This window comes from Polypterus senegalus, chromosome 8 (assembly GCF_016835505.1).
Source record: "Polypterus senegalus isolate Bchr_013 chromosome 8, ASM1683550v1, whole genome shotgun sequence".
In the NCBI taxonomy this organism is placed as follows: domain Eukaryota; kingdom Metazoa; phylum Chordata; class Cladistia; order Polypteriformes; family Polypteridae; genus Polypterus; species Polypterus senegalus.
This window is the reverse complement of record NC_053161.1, coordinates 155,056,279-155,069,192: the sequence shown is the minus strand read 5'-3', so window position 1 is coordinate 155,069,192 and position 12,914 is coordinate 155,056,279. Positions and strand designations below refer to the sequence as shown.

At 38.2% G+C, this 12,914-nt stretch overlaps 1 protein-coding gene across 1 annotated transcript in view; it reads right to left on the bottom strand.

Moving 5' to 3' along the window:
* Positions 1–12,914, bottom strand: part of LOC120534633 (zinc finger protein 665-like) — a 60,534-nt gene extending 47,620 nt beyond the window's left edge. Inside the window, exons 1-3 of the mRNA XM_039762225.1 lie at positions 12,810–12,914; positions 6,988–8,053; positions 1,409–2,571 (exon numbers count right to left, since the gene is read on the bottom strand). Of these exons, the coding sequence (XP_039618159.1) occupies positions 1,409–2,571; positions 6,988–7,366 (1,542 nt within the window). The 5' untranslated portion in view covers positions 7,367–8,053; positions 12,810–12,914. The remainder of the gene's footprint in view (positions 1–1,408; positions 2,572–6,987; positions 8,054–12,809) is intronic.

The following is a 12,914-nucleotide window of genomic DNA, read 5'->3' as shown; positions in this document are numbered from 1 at the left end:
TCTTTAAGGTCTCTATAAAGGCGAATAGGGCCACCCTAGGACCGTAGCACAACAAAATCACCACCACAATCTTCATACTGCTTTTCCTATTGGTTTGGTTATCCATCCATTTTTGAAAACTTATTCATCCAGGTCACGTGGAATCTTAAACCTATGCCAGCAATAGCCATGCTAGATAGAAGTAGCTGAAGCCTTTCAGTGTCGTTTGCCCAAGTATCCCCTCTACTTGCCATTAATTCTCATCATTAGATTACGATTAAGAAAGCAGAGTCTGCAGGAAGGAAAGGTGAATATGATGTACCTCTAGAGAGAGTAACAAAACAAAACAACCCCTACAAAAAAGTAACATGAAATTAAAGCAAAGTTAATGAATTATATTTTGTTAATCAGAAATAATGGGGGGAAAACACAAAACCAAGGTAACTCAAATTGAAATAGCACCAGAAACGTGTAAAGAAACACGAATTTAAATACACACACACATAAGAAAAACACTGCTCTATACAAAACCTGTGAACTAAAAGAACAAAAAAAAAAAAAAAAACGGACCAAGAACTTAACAAGGGGGAAGTAATTAAAGAAAGTGATCACAGAACTGAAAACAAAAGATAACTCAAAACCTCAACCCAATATGCATCAAAGGAAAATGGGAAGTTATCTTGCTCCATAAACGGCACAGCCCAAACAAATACAGAGCCCTTCCCCAATAAAGAAAGGATTGGATCCTAATGGATAAAACCAAAAAATCAACTTAAACTACTACCAAGAAAAGCAATTGTTTGTAATTTTGGGTACATCATCCAGACATTGCGTCTTCCAGGTAATGGAGACTCTGAGTTTTTTTTTATTTGGCTGTTACCCCCAAGGCTACTCCATTTGTTTCATTTGTATATTTTTATGTGTGTGTGCAGTTGGCCGGTGTACTCCATTTATTCTGTTTTCATATCTACTTATGACTTCAGTATTCATTTTTCTGATAACGTACCGGAGTTATCTCTAGGTCTACCCTCCATGTTTCATAAAACATTTTTGCTGTTGTTACCAAATAATATGCCCTATGCACTTTCTTCATGATTTTTTAGCATCTTTTCAGATTCTCAGTTTATAAAGTGTTCAGGCATTAGATGTGTGAGACATTTTTTTTTTCATGTCCCAGCTGGGCCTCCAGGACTAGAAACAGAGATTTGATAAACTGGCAAAGGTTTACACAAGTGAGTGATCAAAGATGGGCTTGGATATTTCTTTTAATTAGTCCTGTGGATCCCATGACCTGGCAGAATTGGGGTTGTTCTGTTTCTTATTCGCCATATCCCAGATTACATTTCTTGGTTCTTTGTTAAACAAGATTAGTATGACTTCCCACATGAGGCCTACTGAGCAAATGAAGATTGCTATTGGCGGTGAATCATTTGCCACAGTCAGTACAATAAAATGGTTTCTGTCCGGTGTGGATTCTTGTGAAGGTTTGAAGAGGAGTACTGCTGAAGAATTGTTTGCCACAGTCAGTACAACAATTTGTCTTCTCTCCTGCATGACTTCTTGTGTGGGTCTGAAGACTGCTTTTGTCAGAGAATTTCTTGCCACACTCAGAACAGCAGTATGGCTCCTCACAAATGTGAGTTCTTCTGTGGGTCTGAAGATAACTATTGCAGGAGAATCGTTTGCCACACTGAGAACAACAATATGGTTTTTCTCCAGTGTGAATTCTTGTGTGAGCCTGAAGATGGCTACTGAACGTGAATTGTTTGCCACAGTCACTACAATGAAATGGCTTTTCTCCAGTGTGAATTCTCTTGTGAGCCTGAAGATTGCTTTTTTGGGTGAATTGCTTCCCACAATCAGAACAACAATATGGCTTTTCTCCAGTGTGAATTCTCTTGTGCATCCAAAGACTGCGACTGAAAGTAAATCGTTTGCCACAGTCAGGGCAACAATGTGGTTTCTCTCCTGTGTGAATTCTTCTGTGAATCTGAAGACTGCTGATTTGTGAAAATTGTTTGCCACATTCTGAACAATGATATGGTTTTTCTCCAGTGTGAATTCTTCTATGAGTCTGAAGATGGCTACTGTAGGTGAATTGTTTTCCACATTCAGGACAAGAATATGGCTTTTCTCCAGTGTGAATTCTCTTGTGTGTCTGAAGACAGTGATTGAAAGCAAATCTTTTGCCACAGTCAGAGCAACAATATGTTTTCTCTTTTGTGTGAACTTTTGAGTGGAACTGAAGACTGCATTTGTTACAGAACTCTTTGCCATGCTTAGAACAGCAACATGGTTTCTGCTCAGTATGACTCCACTTAGTTTTAGTTTTAGACTGTTGTTTAAAAGTACTTCTCTTCTCTTGGCAGACATAAACTGGTGCTGAATTTGCATGATGCCTCTGCTGTTGAGTGTTGACTGCATCTATTCTTGTTAATTTCACAACAGGCAAAAAGCTGCATGGCAACAATCCTGGTAATGACATCTCTGATTCAGGTGTCAGTTTTTTCACACTTTCATTTTGCTGTAGTCTACGGTGAAGAGAGGACACAGGAAAAGAAGATGGGGAGAAGATACTGCTTTCTTGTAAATCTGCAGAAATACACAAACACACAAATTAATGGAAATCTAAGAAGGATTTTAGAAAGAACAGCTGACAAGAAATAATCCCTTATTGTAAAGTAGCGTATTACTGTTGGGTTTGCTTCAGCTCACAATTACGAGTCAACCCTGGTCATTTTCATTTTGATGGTCAAGGATTCTTTTGCATGTGGGTTAAAAAACTGGTTAGACTGATGTCAAATGTGTCAAAGAATAAACTTGGAAACATTGAGGACTTTCAGGACTATAAACAAAAAAACTGTCTTAGTTTCGAGTTGCCATCCTCCATTATTTTGTAATGGGTCACTCTGTGTCATTTTTTGGCTCTTCCAATGTCTGTATGTTATTTTCTCTTGTCTCAAAGAGTAATTAATCCCAGAAACATACAAATTTTCAGGTAGAAGATATTTTTAGGGGTGTCATTTCTGAAATCCAGGAACATTTTATAAATGTTATGCAACAGTTGTTTTTGAATTACTGGGATTCCGCCCACAAAGTCCAAATAATGTCAGGACATTTATAGGGATGGTACAATAATTACAAACATCTCAGAAAAGATGCAAATATGAAAGATAATAATTCAAAAGTAACAAGAACAGCAATTAAACACAAACATAACATGATAATCATGAAGGAACATTTTCAATCCTTTCGATGTACCTTCCTGGAAGAAATCAAATGAAAGTAAAATACTCTCAACTTTGTTAACATTATTTATTTTCAATGGAAACATTTTAAATGCAATCGCAGCTAGTGAAATAAACGGTTGAAATTCAAAATTTATGTTGTATTGTAAACTTTTGGCCAAAACAAATGAATATAAAGATTAGTCAATAGTAAATAACATTTATATATACAGTTGAGGTCAGATGTTTCCATACACTTAGGGTGAATTCTTTGAAACTTATAAGCCCTCCACAAATTTCACAGTAACAAACTATAAATGTGGCATATCATTTGAGACAAAAGTCACGTCATTTTATAAATAATATAACGGGTAAAGTATCTCACCAAAATATAATTAATGAAACTGATTACTATAAAGTTGGCGAAAAGTCAGCACAGAATATCACTGGTGCACAGTAACCCACCGTCAAGCACAGATATAAGACACACACACTAACCTGGAAAGTAAGCAGCGCTATTAAAGACCCCCACCATCCTGTATTGCCTCTTTTGTTCCCCCCACCCCATTAGCCCTCACACCAGTAGATTCAAAGACAGTTTTTTTTTCTCCCAGTTTCATAAGGTTGTAATTACTGTGTGTGTTTTATATCATTTGATGCTGTGTTTAATGTGTGATTCCGAGTTCACTGTCAGCTGTTGTATTCGGTTTATTATGAATGGATGAATTGCACTAACATTCCCGCACAAATGCTCCAGCTCCGTCTACATGCGGCTCGAACCTTGTGCATGTTTGGTAGCACATATCTGTGTGAGAAGCTCTTCTCAGTCATGGAGACTAACAAAACGGCACACAGGAGACGCCTTTATATTTCCAGGTTTTGTTATGCACAATGCTCATATTTGAATTTGTATAATTTTGACAGGATATATTTTTATGGAGAGCAAAATCTTTTGGGATATTTAAAATTTAAGTTTATTTTTTTTTTATAAAATTACATAAGAGTTAAGAAATTTGAATGTTTGTTCTTTTAACGTTTACTTTATTTCTAACTTGTATAATTTAGACAGGATATATTTTTATGGAGAGCAAAATATTATAAGTTATTTAAGGTTTGAGTTGATTTATTCCGGAATAATATTCTGTCGACTAAATAAAAATTCCTTCTATTTAAAATTTAAATAGAACTTGAACAGATACGATAGTTCATAATATCCAGGCAGACTTGCACGTAAGAGTGGGAGTCATCCGTTTTAACAAGCAGCGTATTGCACTGATACGAAATAGCCTGCCCATTTAATTATTTAGGAATGGATAAATAAATTAAGATTTTATACAAATAATGTTTTTCATTTTTCTTCCTTCATGGATTCTGGCACCCCCAGCAACAGTTGCTCACACCCCAAAGAGTGTGTATATATATATAATATATATATATATATATATAGTGTGTGTATGTAGATATATATATATATATATATATATATATATATATATATATATATATATATATATATATATATATATGTATTTGTGTGCATATATGTGTGTGTATGTATATGTAAGTGTGTATATGTAGATATATATCCGTGTATATATGTATGTGTGTATATATATATATATATATATATATATATATATGACAGCAACACTCATCACTCACAACAGTGACAAAACAATAACATTGACAATCATGTTACGTTATTTTCAAAATGTTTCCTTTTCTTTTTCATTGCTTCTTTAACACACTACTTCTCCGCTGTGAAGCGCGGGTATTTTGCTATCACAATATATGTAACAAGTAAATATTGTAATTCTATGCCATAATGGTTAACTCATTTTCAAGAAAAAAGAAAAACTTGTGACCCCATCTATTTGTCATATTCTGCTAGTGAAAAGTCAAGCAAAATGACCCCTTTTATTGGCTAACTAGGTAACTCACAATCGCACACTTGGTGGATTTGCCCAGATCACTATACCCCCAAACCACCCCCCCGCATGTGCCACCAGGAGACTTGAATTAAAAAGATGATGAGGCGCAGGTCTGACATATAAGAGAGAGAGTCACTCAGTCCTCATTGTAACAAGCATCTGCAAGGACCTGAAGGGATTTCAGAGCCTTCTGAATTGAGGACTGTTATTTCATGCCATGTAGGGTGATGTCTGGACGTTTGTAAGTGCTCTCTGCCTCTCCAGGACCCTATCAATCATTTGTTGTGGCCATCTCTGTGATTCCCTGGGGAGCAGGCACTGTGGTGTAGTGGATAAGGCTTTGGACTTCAAACGTTGAAGCTGTAGGTCCAAATCCCACTACTGACACTGTGTGACCCTGAGCAAGTCACTTGACCTCCAATTGGAAAACCAAAAGAAATTGAACCATTTGTGTCATAAAGGGTGCAACTCGCCTTAGATAAAGGTGTCAGCCAAATAAGTAAATGTAATGTAAATGAGCAGGTAGGCCAATCTTGACCTGCCCTCAAGCCAGCAATCTCCTTGTCCTCCAGCTATAGGAGAAGCTGCTGACGATTGTCTTACACAAATAAATGGCAGCGTATTGCATCACAAGAAATGCAATTTAACCACAAAAATGACATTTCTGGCTCATCAGGTTATATTTTGGGGTTTAAACAATTGAGTGAGGTGAAAGGTCAGTATTATGTCACAACTCCGAGAATTCAAGTAGATTGGTTTTCTTTGATTGTCCAACTTGGAGCTCCAACTTTGTAGGGTGTTAACATTAAACTTCCAACTTCCTATCTATCTGATAGCGTGTGAACGCAGCATAAGTTGGCATCTGCTAATCTAGCTGCTTACCTATGATGGGGCATATTTACACAGTTGTGCATACCACAGGTTAGACCGGGTGACACTTGCATGTGAGGCAGAAAATGATTGAAAATGGCAACAAAGTACGAATTGTACATTGTGTAAAGGACGGCCGGGACGCCCCAGTAACGGAAGGATGGAGGAAGACAGCTCATCAGGGACACTGCCTCCTCCAGGATGATAGATGGCAACTTCCCTGGACTGCAGCGGTGTCCCAGATGCCCGCAGGGTACTATGGGACTTGGAGTTTGGCAACACTGCCCTGCCGGGTACCATGGGTGCCGCCAGGAGACACTGCAGGGAGACTGGGGAGTCCCTATTGTTTACATAGCCCGGAAGTACTCCAAAGTCATGGAGACAGAAGCACAGAAGTACTTCCGGGCTGGAAAAAACCTCAAGTGATTCCAGGGCTACAGGGGATGAATTATGAGGAAAGATTAAAAGAGCTGAGCCTTTACAGTTTAAGCAAAAGAAGATTAAGAGGTGACATGATTGAAGTGTTAAAAATTATGAAGGGAATCAGTATAGTAGATCAAGACTGTTATTTTAAAATGAGTTCATCAAGAACACGGGACACAGTTGGAAACTTGTTAAAGGTAAATTTCACACAAACATTAGGATGTTTGTCTTTACACAGAGAACGATAGACACTTGGAATAAGCTACCAAGTAGTGTGAGTTAGGGACAGTTAGGGACTTTCAAAACTTAACTTGATGTTTTTTTGGAAGAAATAAGTGGATAGGACTAGCGAGCTTTGTTGGGCTGAATGGCCTGTTCTCGTCCAGAGTGTTCTAATGTTCTAACAACTTAATTCAGTTAAAGCTTGTACCGATGACACTGTTTGTAGCACCCTTTAACTCTGCAGTACAGAATTCATAAATCAAAACAAGCAAGAGTCCCCACATTCAATTAAACACCCTTTAGGTTTATCACACCATTTTCAGTTCTGCTCTTACCTTCTCCAGAATACGTTGAACAGGACATATTCTCAGTCACCTCCATATTATAACGGAAAGGTTCAGTCTTCACCTGGACAGAATGATTCTGGAGGGAGTGAGGTTGACTTTTCTTGAAGCTTGTCTCAGTTATTTCCTCCTGTTGGTACACAAGTGGATAGACCGACTCGGATTTAAGGTCTTTTGCCTTGACCCGGTTTACAAATTCGTCTTTTTGCAGGTTAGTGGTGTCACATGTCAGCTCAGACTCTTCTTTAACGATGACTGGTTCCCATTCACAACCCTTCTCTTGCTCAATGCCATAAATGTTTGTCTGACATTGCACAGATTCCCATTCGCAGTCTTCCTCCTTAATCTTCACTGGTTTTTTGCTCTCCATGGTATACTTGGAAAGAAGACTCCTGTACAGCAGCACCAGGCACTTGCACCTTAATGTCCCAGCCTTCCTGATAAATGGTTTTCACTTGGTGCCCTACCCCAACTCTTCCTCACAGAATGAATATTTCACAAAGGCTACTCAATAAATGTGTCTTTAATGAGAACAGCCAACACTTCAGGTCATCAGCCACAGAGTGACGTTTGTAGAAAGTGGTGCCAGGCCTGGCCCTTTGGCTTTTGAAGTTGACACCCTACTTGTTCTGCACCAGGCACAACTGTTACTGGGTCAGGCAGTCTCTCGGCTCACCGATCTTCAGCTTTCCAGTGCTTTGTTAAGCTACTTTAGGCAAAATAGACCAACCAATCACATTCAGCGTTAGCAGTTTTCTTTATTCTGATATGCAAATGCGATTGGTTATTAGCTGTTTGTTGAGCTGCTTATTGGTTTTGGGTGCTGCTGCTCTTAAAGGTCCACACTGTAGCACAGAACCAAAGCAGCAAATAAATCACACAGCAAAGCAACTTCCAAATTAGCAATACAGGCCTTGACACCAATGCACACATCACTTGTCATTACTCTCCTCTTTGGAGGTCACTTCTTCAGATTTACATTCCATCTCTCGAGTCTCCAGAACTGCCAGATAGTTCCACTTCTTGTTCGTCCTTTAATAGAAATGTAGCCCTTTCTCTGTGGACAGAACAGAGTACAATATATTTTTTTTAAAAATGCAGCAAAAACCACTGAATCTTCTTCATACTTTCCTCACATCTTATTACCTGCTTGCCTTGAATTAGTTCAGCTGCTCTTGCCTGTCCTATCTGCAGTGTTCTTTAACCAAAGCTGCTCACTTTATCTCACATAGTGAATGCTATTTAATTTAAACTTGGCATATCTCTACTTGTAATCCACATTTAACCTATCATTCAGTCACTCTTTTTAAATGCTCCAATACACTGCTTAAGTACCCAGAAGTCTTTAACAGAATATCATAAAAACTGCTGAATTTTAGTCAAGGGGCGTGATGTTCAAACTATTTCAGACCACATCTGGAGTATTGTATGCAGTTCTGGTCACCACAGTACAGGAAAGACATAGCAGCACTTGAAACTGTGCAGAGAAGAGCAACCCAGTGCATCATGGGATTTAAGGAACATGTCCTACTGTGACAGACTCAGGGAGTTAAACCTGTTTAGTCTCAAGAAGAGGAGACTGCATGCGTGAGGACCTAATTCAGGTATTTAAAACGCTCAAAGGCATTAATGAAGTAGATCCAGCAACATTCTTTCAACTTAAGGATGATTCATGTATTCGAGGACATCATTGGAAATTAAGGGAAGTGCAGTTAAAACTGAAGCCAGGAAGCACTTCTTTAACGCAAAGAGTTGTGGGACTCTGGAACAAACTACCGAGACATGCAGTGGAAGCAGAAACTTTGACAACCTTGAAGAAGAATCTGGATGAGATACTGGGACAGCTTAGCTATTAATTAAACAAATGGGCCTGATGGACTGAATGGTCTCCTCTCGTTTGTCATATTTCTCATGTTCTTCTCACACTCAGTGTTTTATTTAACTTTATTCTTATTTTTTTTATAAACTTTTAAAACAATTGTAAGATTAAGATTAGATGTGATCTGGCATCACTATAAATTTACAAATACACTTATGAATCGATGCTGTCAATGCAAACCTGAGTATCAGGTTGTCTCAACTATCTTTCGAGAAAGCATGGCACTTGAGAGGTGTCACAAGGAGAGTGAAGAAGATCTAAGGCTACCTTACGTCTCCAATATTTGACAACATAAGAGACTCGGAGGAATGTAAAAAGTGGGATTTATATGAGATATTCCCAAACTCGGCTAGTAGCACTGCGATCACTTAGCACCTAAGGAGGTCTGTTACACCTTGTCTGAAGATGAAAAGGGTGAAGATCTGGAACGAGGATAAAAGTAAGGGGAGCTGGCCTGCCTCCATTTAACGAGGGATGTTCGATCATTTTAAATAAGCTGGATGGCAAGTCAAGGGAGTTCAGGTACAGAACAAGCTTAAGCATCTTCTTTCATATGTGGACATTAATGCTGGATGGGTTACATCTGATATGATCAGGCAGAGTGGGAAAAGGCAAGAGGGGGTGACTGGAGATCTATGTGAATGAACAACGGTTAAAAAAAAAAAAGCGAGCACATTACCATGTAAACTAAAATATGTAATCCAGACATTGAGAAGTCAAGCAAAATGACCCTTTTATTGGCTAACTGAACAGAACAAGCTAAGTGGTATAACGTTATCAGGGCCAGCATGAGCAGAGCTTTTTGAACGATAGGATCATGTCAACTCACAGGATCTCCCACTTGCTCTTGTCACAGCTCATTGCCTTAGTTATGTCCTTCTAAATATCAGTGCACCTATATTTATTGTTTTAGAAAATCATAACAGATTTCTTTAAAAAAAATAAAACTGAAGTGAAATGAAATCCTGACAATTGCTGGGTGCATTAACATGGTTTAAAAATGCTCAGATTTAAAATAAAAGATGTGCTTTTCCATGCAATGTGGTTAATAATACAAGTGAAACCTCCCCACGGAGCCTACACTAGAATGGGTAGGGGAAACTATTCCAATTTCTGTAAATTTGTCTCTCTTTTTTTTTTATCCCAATAAATAGGTTATGAATTTGTCAAAACGGTTCTGTTTTCCATCCGTTTAGTACACAAGTACCCAAGAAACATACACATAATTAGCAGAGCCATGATGCACACATGTAAATAAAGTCTAATGAGCCCAAAACCCCTGTTTGTAATTAATGTCACATTATAATAACATTCTCAGGCACACTCCCACCCATCCATTTTTATTAACTCCTCTGCCTAAAATGCAGAGTTGGAGAACTGAGCCCTTGAATAACTTGTGTGTCAAAACGGCTGAACAGGGCCTGGTGATTACATGACAATGAGAGGGCAAAATAACGGACACGGTGCAGCTCATGTCTATAGTATATTATGAGTCTGTCCACTCAAAATTACTTTTAGTCAGATGCCTCTGAACAATTGCAGCAAAGTTAAACCTTATTTAACTTTATAAACCCTTCCATTTTCCTTATTCCCATTATTCAGTATAGCGTTAAGGAAAAGAAGAATGAGAACTGCTGGAGTTTATGGACCAAAACTAGACAGAGTATCACCTCAGGGTGGAATAAGGCATCCCTTCTAGAGAATATATCCTTCTGCGTGTAATACACTTTAGAAAATGTGTCTCGCTACTGTGTTGTCACTAGTACTGCATCCACGCATGGTGTATTGACAGCACCACAGCACTGCAGTTGTTAAATAATGATCTTCAACAGCAGGAAATGTTCTTTCAGCATTATCACAGACAAAAAAAAAAAAATATTGGATCACATCTTTGTTTCTATTGATTTTAAGATTATTACTACTTGTGGGAAACAGGTTTTGTGAATACCACAAATTAAGTGAATTACCATATCTTTACCTGCAGTGGATAAGCAAAGTCCACGAACTGTTAATATATGTTTGGTTTTTGCTTCTGTAAAAGGTGATGTTAAGACATCACACCAGGCTTTCTGTTGCATATAATAATATTTTGTAACCAACAATATTTAAGTGAGAAAAAAATTATTTTTAGATGAAAAAAAAAAAAAAAACAAATGCCCTATAGCTACACAAATGTGCTCACCCTTTAATTCATTTTATTTTCTGTAGTGGCTGAGGCACTAGACTTAAACCAGAAGGCTGCCAGTTCAGTCCTCACCTTAAAGTCATTGTGTGACACTGTGTGTCATTTACTCTGGATATATTCCTATTGTAAAGAAAGAAAGAAAGAAAGAAAGAATTCAGCTGTAATGCATCTAGAACTTTTAAGCTGCTCTGGATAAAGCTATGATCCAAATGCATGAATCATACTGTTTTTAAACAACCCTCCTCTTCTTTTGCTGTTGTCATTTTTATATGAGGTCACTCTTTGTGACGACCTCTCATGTACCAATCATGTATTGGTTTCAACACAGTTTTCATAGCTGAATGTCTTTCCTGATGCCAACCCTCCCCATTCTCCCTCCAGCTGTGTGTTTGCTGTAAATGGCCCGGTCTGAGTGCAGAACATTTCTTTCTGTCTGCGTTAATACAAACACACAAGCTTCGCACTGGCATGTTTGTGATCTTTTTACTGACAAATACTGTAGAAAAATACAAATTGGCACTACTTCATTCCTTTTATGTATATTTTATGTTATCGTTTTAACATACTTTACATCTACTTTGAATGTTCCCTTCCAGTCAAAATACCAGAAGAACCTGTTAAAGCCAACTTCTAATGAATGTGAACTGGAAGTCTACACGTTAAAACTGAATTTCTTATTTTGCTTTTTTTTCCCTTATCAGTTTACGCATCTGTCAAAGTCATCAGGTACCTTTCATATTGCTATGTTTTTTATATATATATTTAGACTGATCCTGCTAAAAGCTCCACCGTTCTTCAGCCACCTCTACAATGAAGAATCCGTCCAAATAGCGTGTTGCTGTTTATGCACTTCTGTAATAGAATTCTACCACAAGAAAACTTTAGAAAAGTGGCAAGAATACAAGGATTTGGGCTGGTTATTTATCCCCAAGATAAAACCAAGCCTGGATAAATGGGGAGGGTTACGTTCAGGAAGGACATCCGGTGTAAAAGTTTGCCAAATCCATATGCGGACAGATGATCCGCTGTGGCAATCCCTAACGGGAACAGCCGAAAGAAGAAGATAAAACAAAGCTATGTGTATTTGAGTAGAACGGAGTAACTTTATAACCATTGACTTTATTGACCTTTAAAATTATTATGCACATTACTTTTGGCATCCTCAAACACAAATTCTAAACTTTGTATAAAGCAGAAAAGATAGAAATTGTTTGTATTTATGCAAGTTAAAGCTCCTAAAACAGGCCCAAATGCACAAAGAGCTTAATGAGGACGATTACGGCATAAGTGAGGTTTGCGTGTTCAGCAGTTGTCAAACTCTTATATGGACTTATGTTTTCCACTGGACTAGATTTTAGCACATAACGTCGATTTCACAAACCACCACCTTCTATTTCTCATACACATTTTTTTTTATTTCGTTCATTTACATTTCCAAATTACATTTACTACACAACATTAGTTTAAAATACAGAGGGGTGAGTCACTCTCCCTGGTAGGCTCTCGTGTAAAATCGGAATTCGTAAAAGCAGCACTCGCCGTACGTCCTCGTCGCCCAATGGAACACATACCGAGTGACCATCCGAGCGACAGGCTGAGCAGAGCCTTTCGGCACACACGGCACATTAGGACGGCCCTTCACGTGGGCTCCGTTATTAAAGCCCGGTCTCCGGTGAAATTAAACTCCACCGACGCTCTATATTGCATTTTCCTTTATTTTCCTTTTTCTTGCTTTCATACATTACTTACCGTTTCTTATTTCGGAGCTCAGCTACGACACCATAAGCCAACAACTGGATTTGTCCGTTCACTGTCTGCAGTAATGCGAAAACAGCAATAACGAGCAGACGAAAA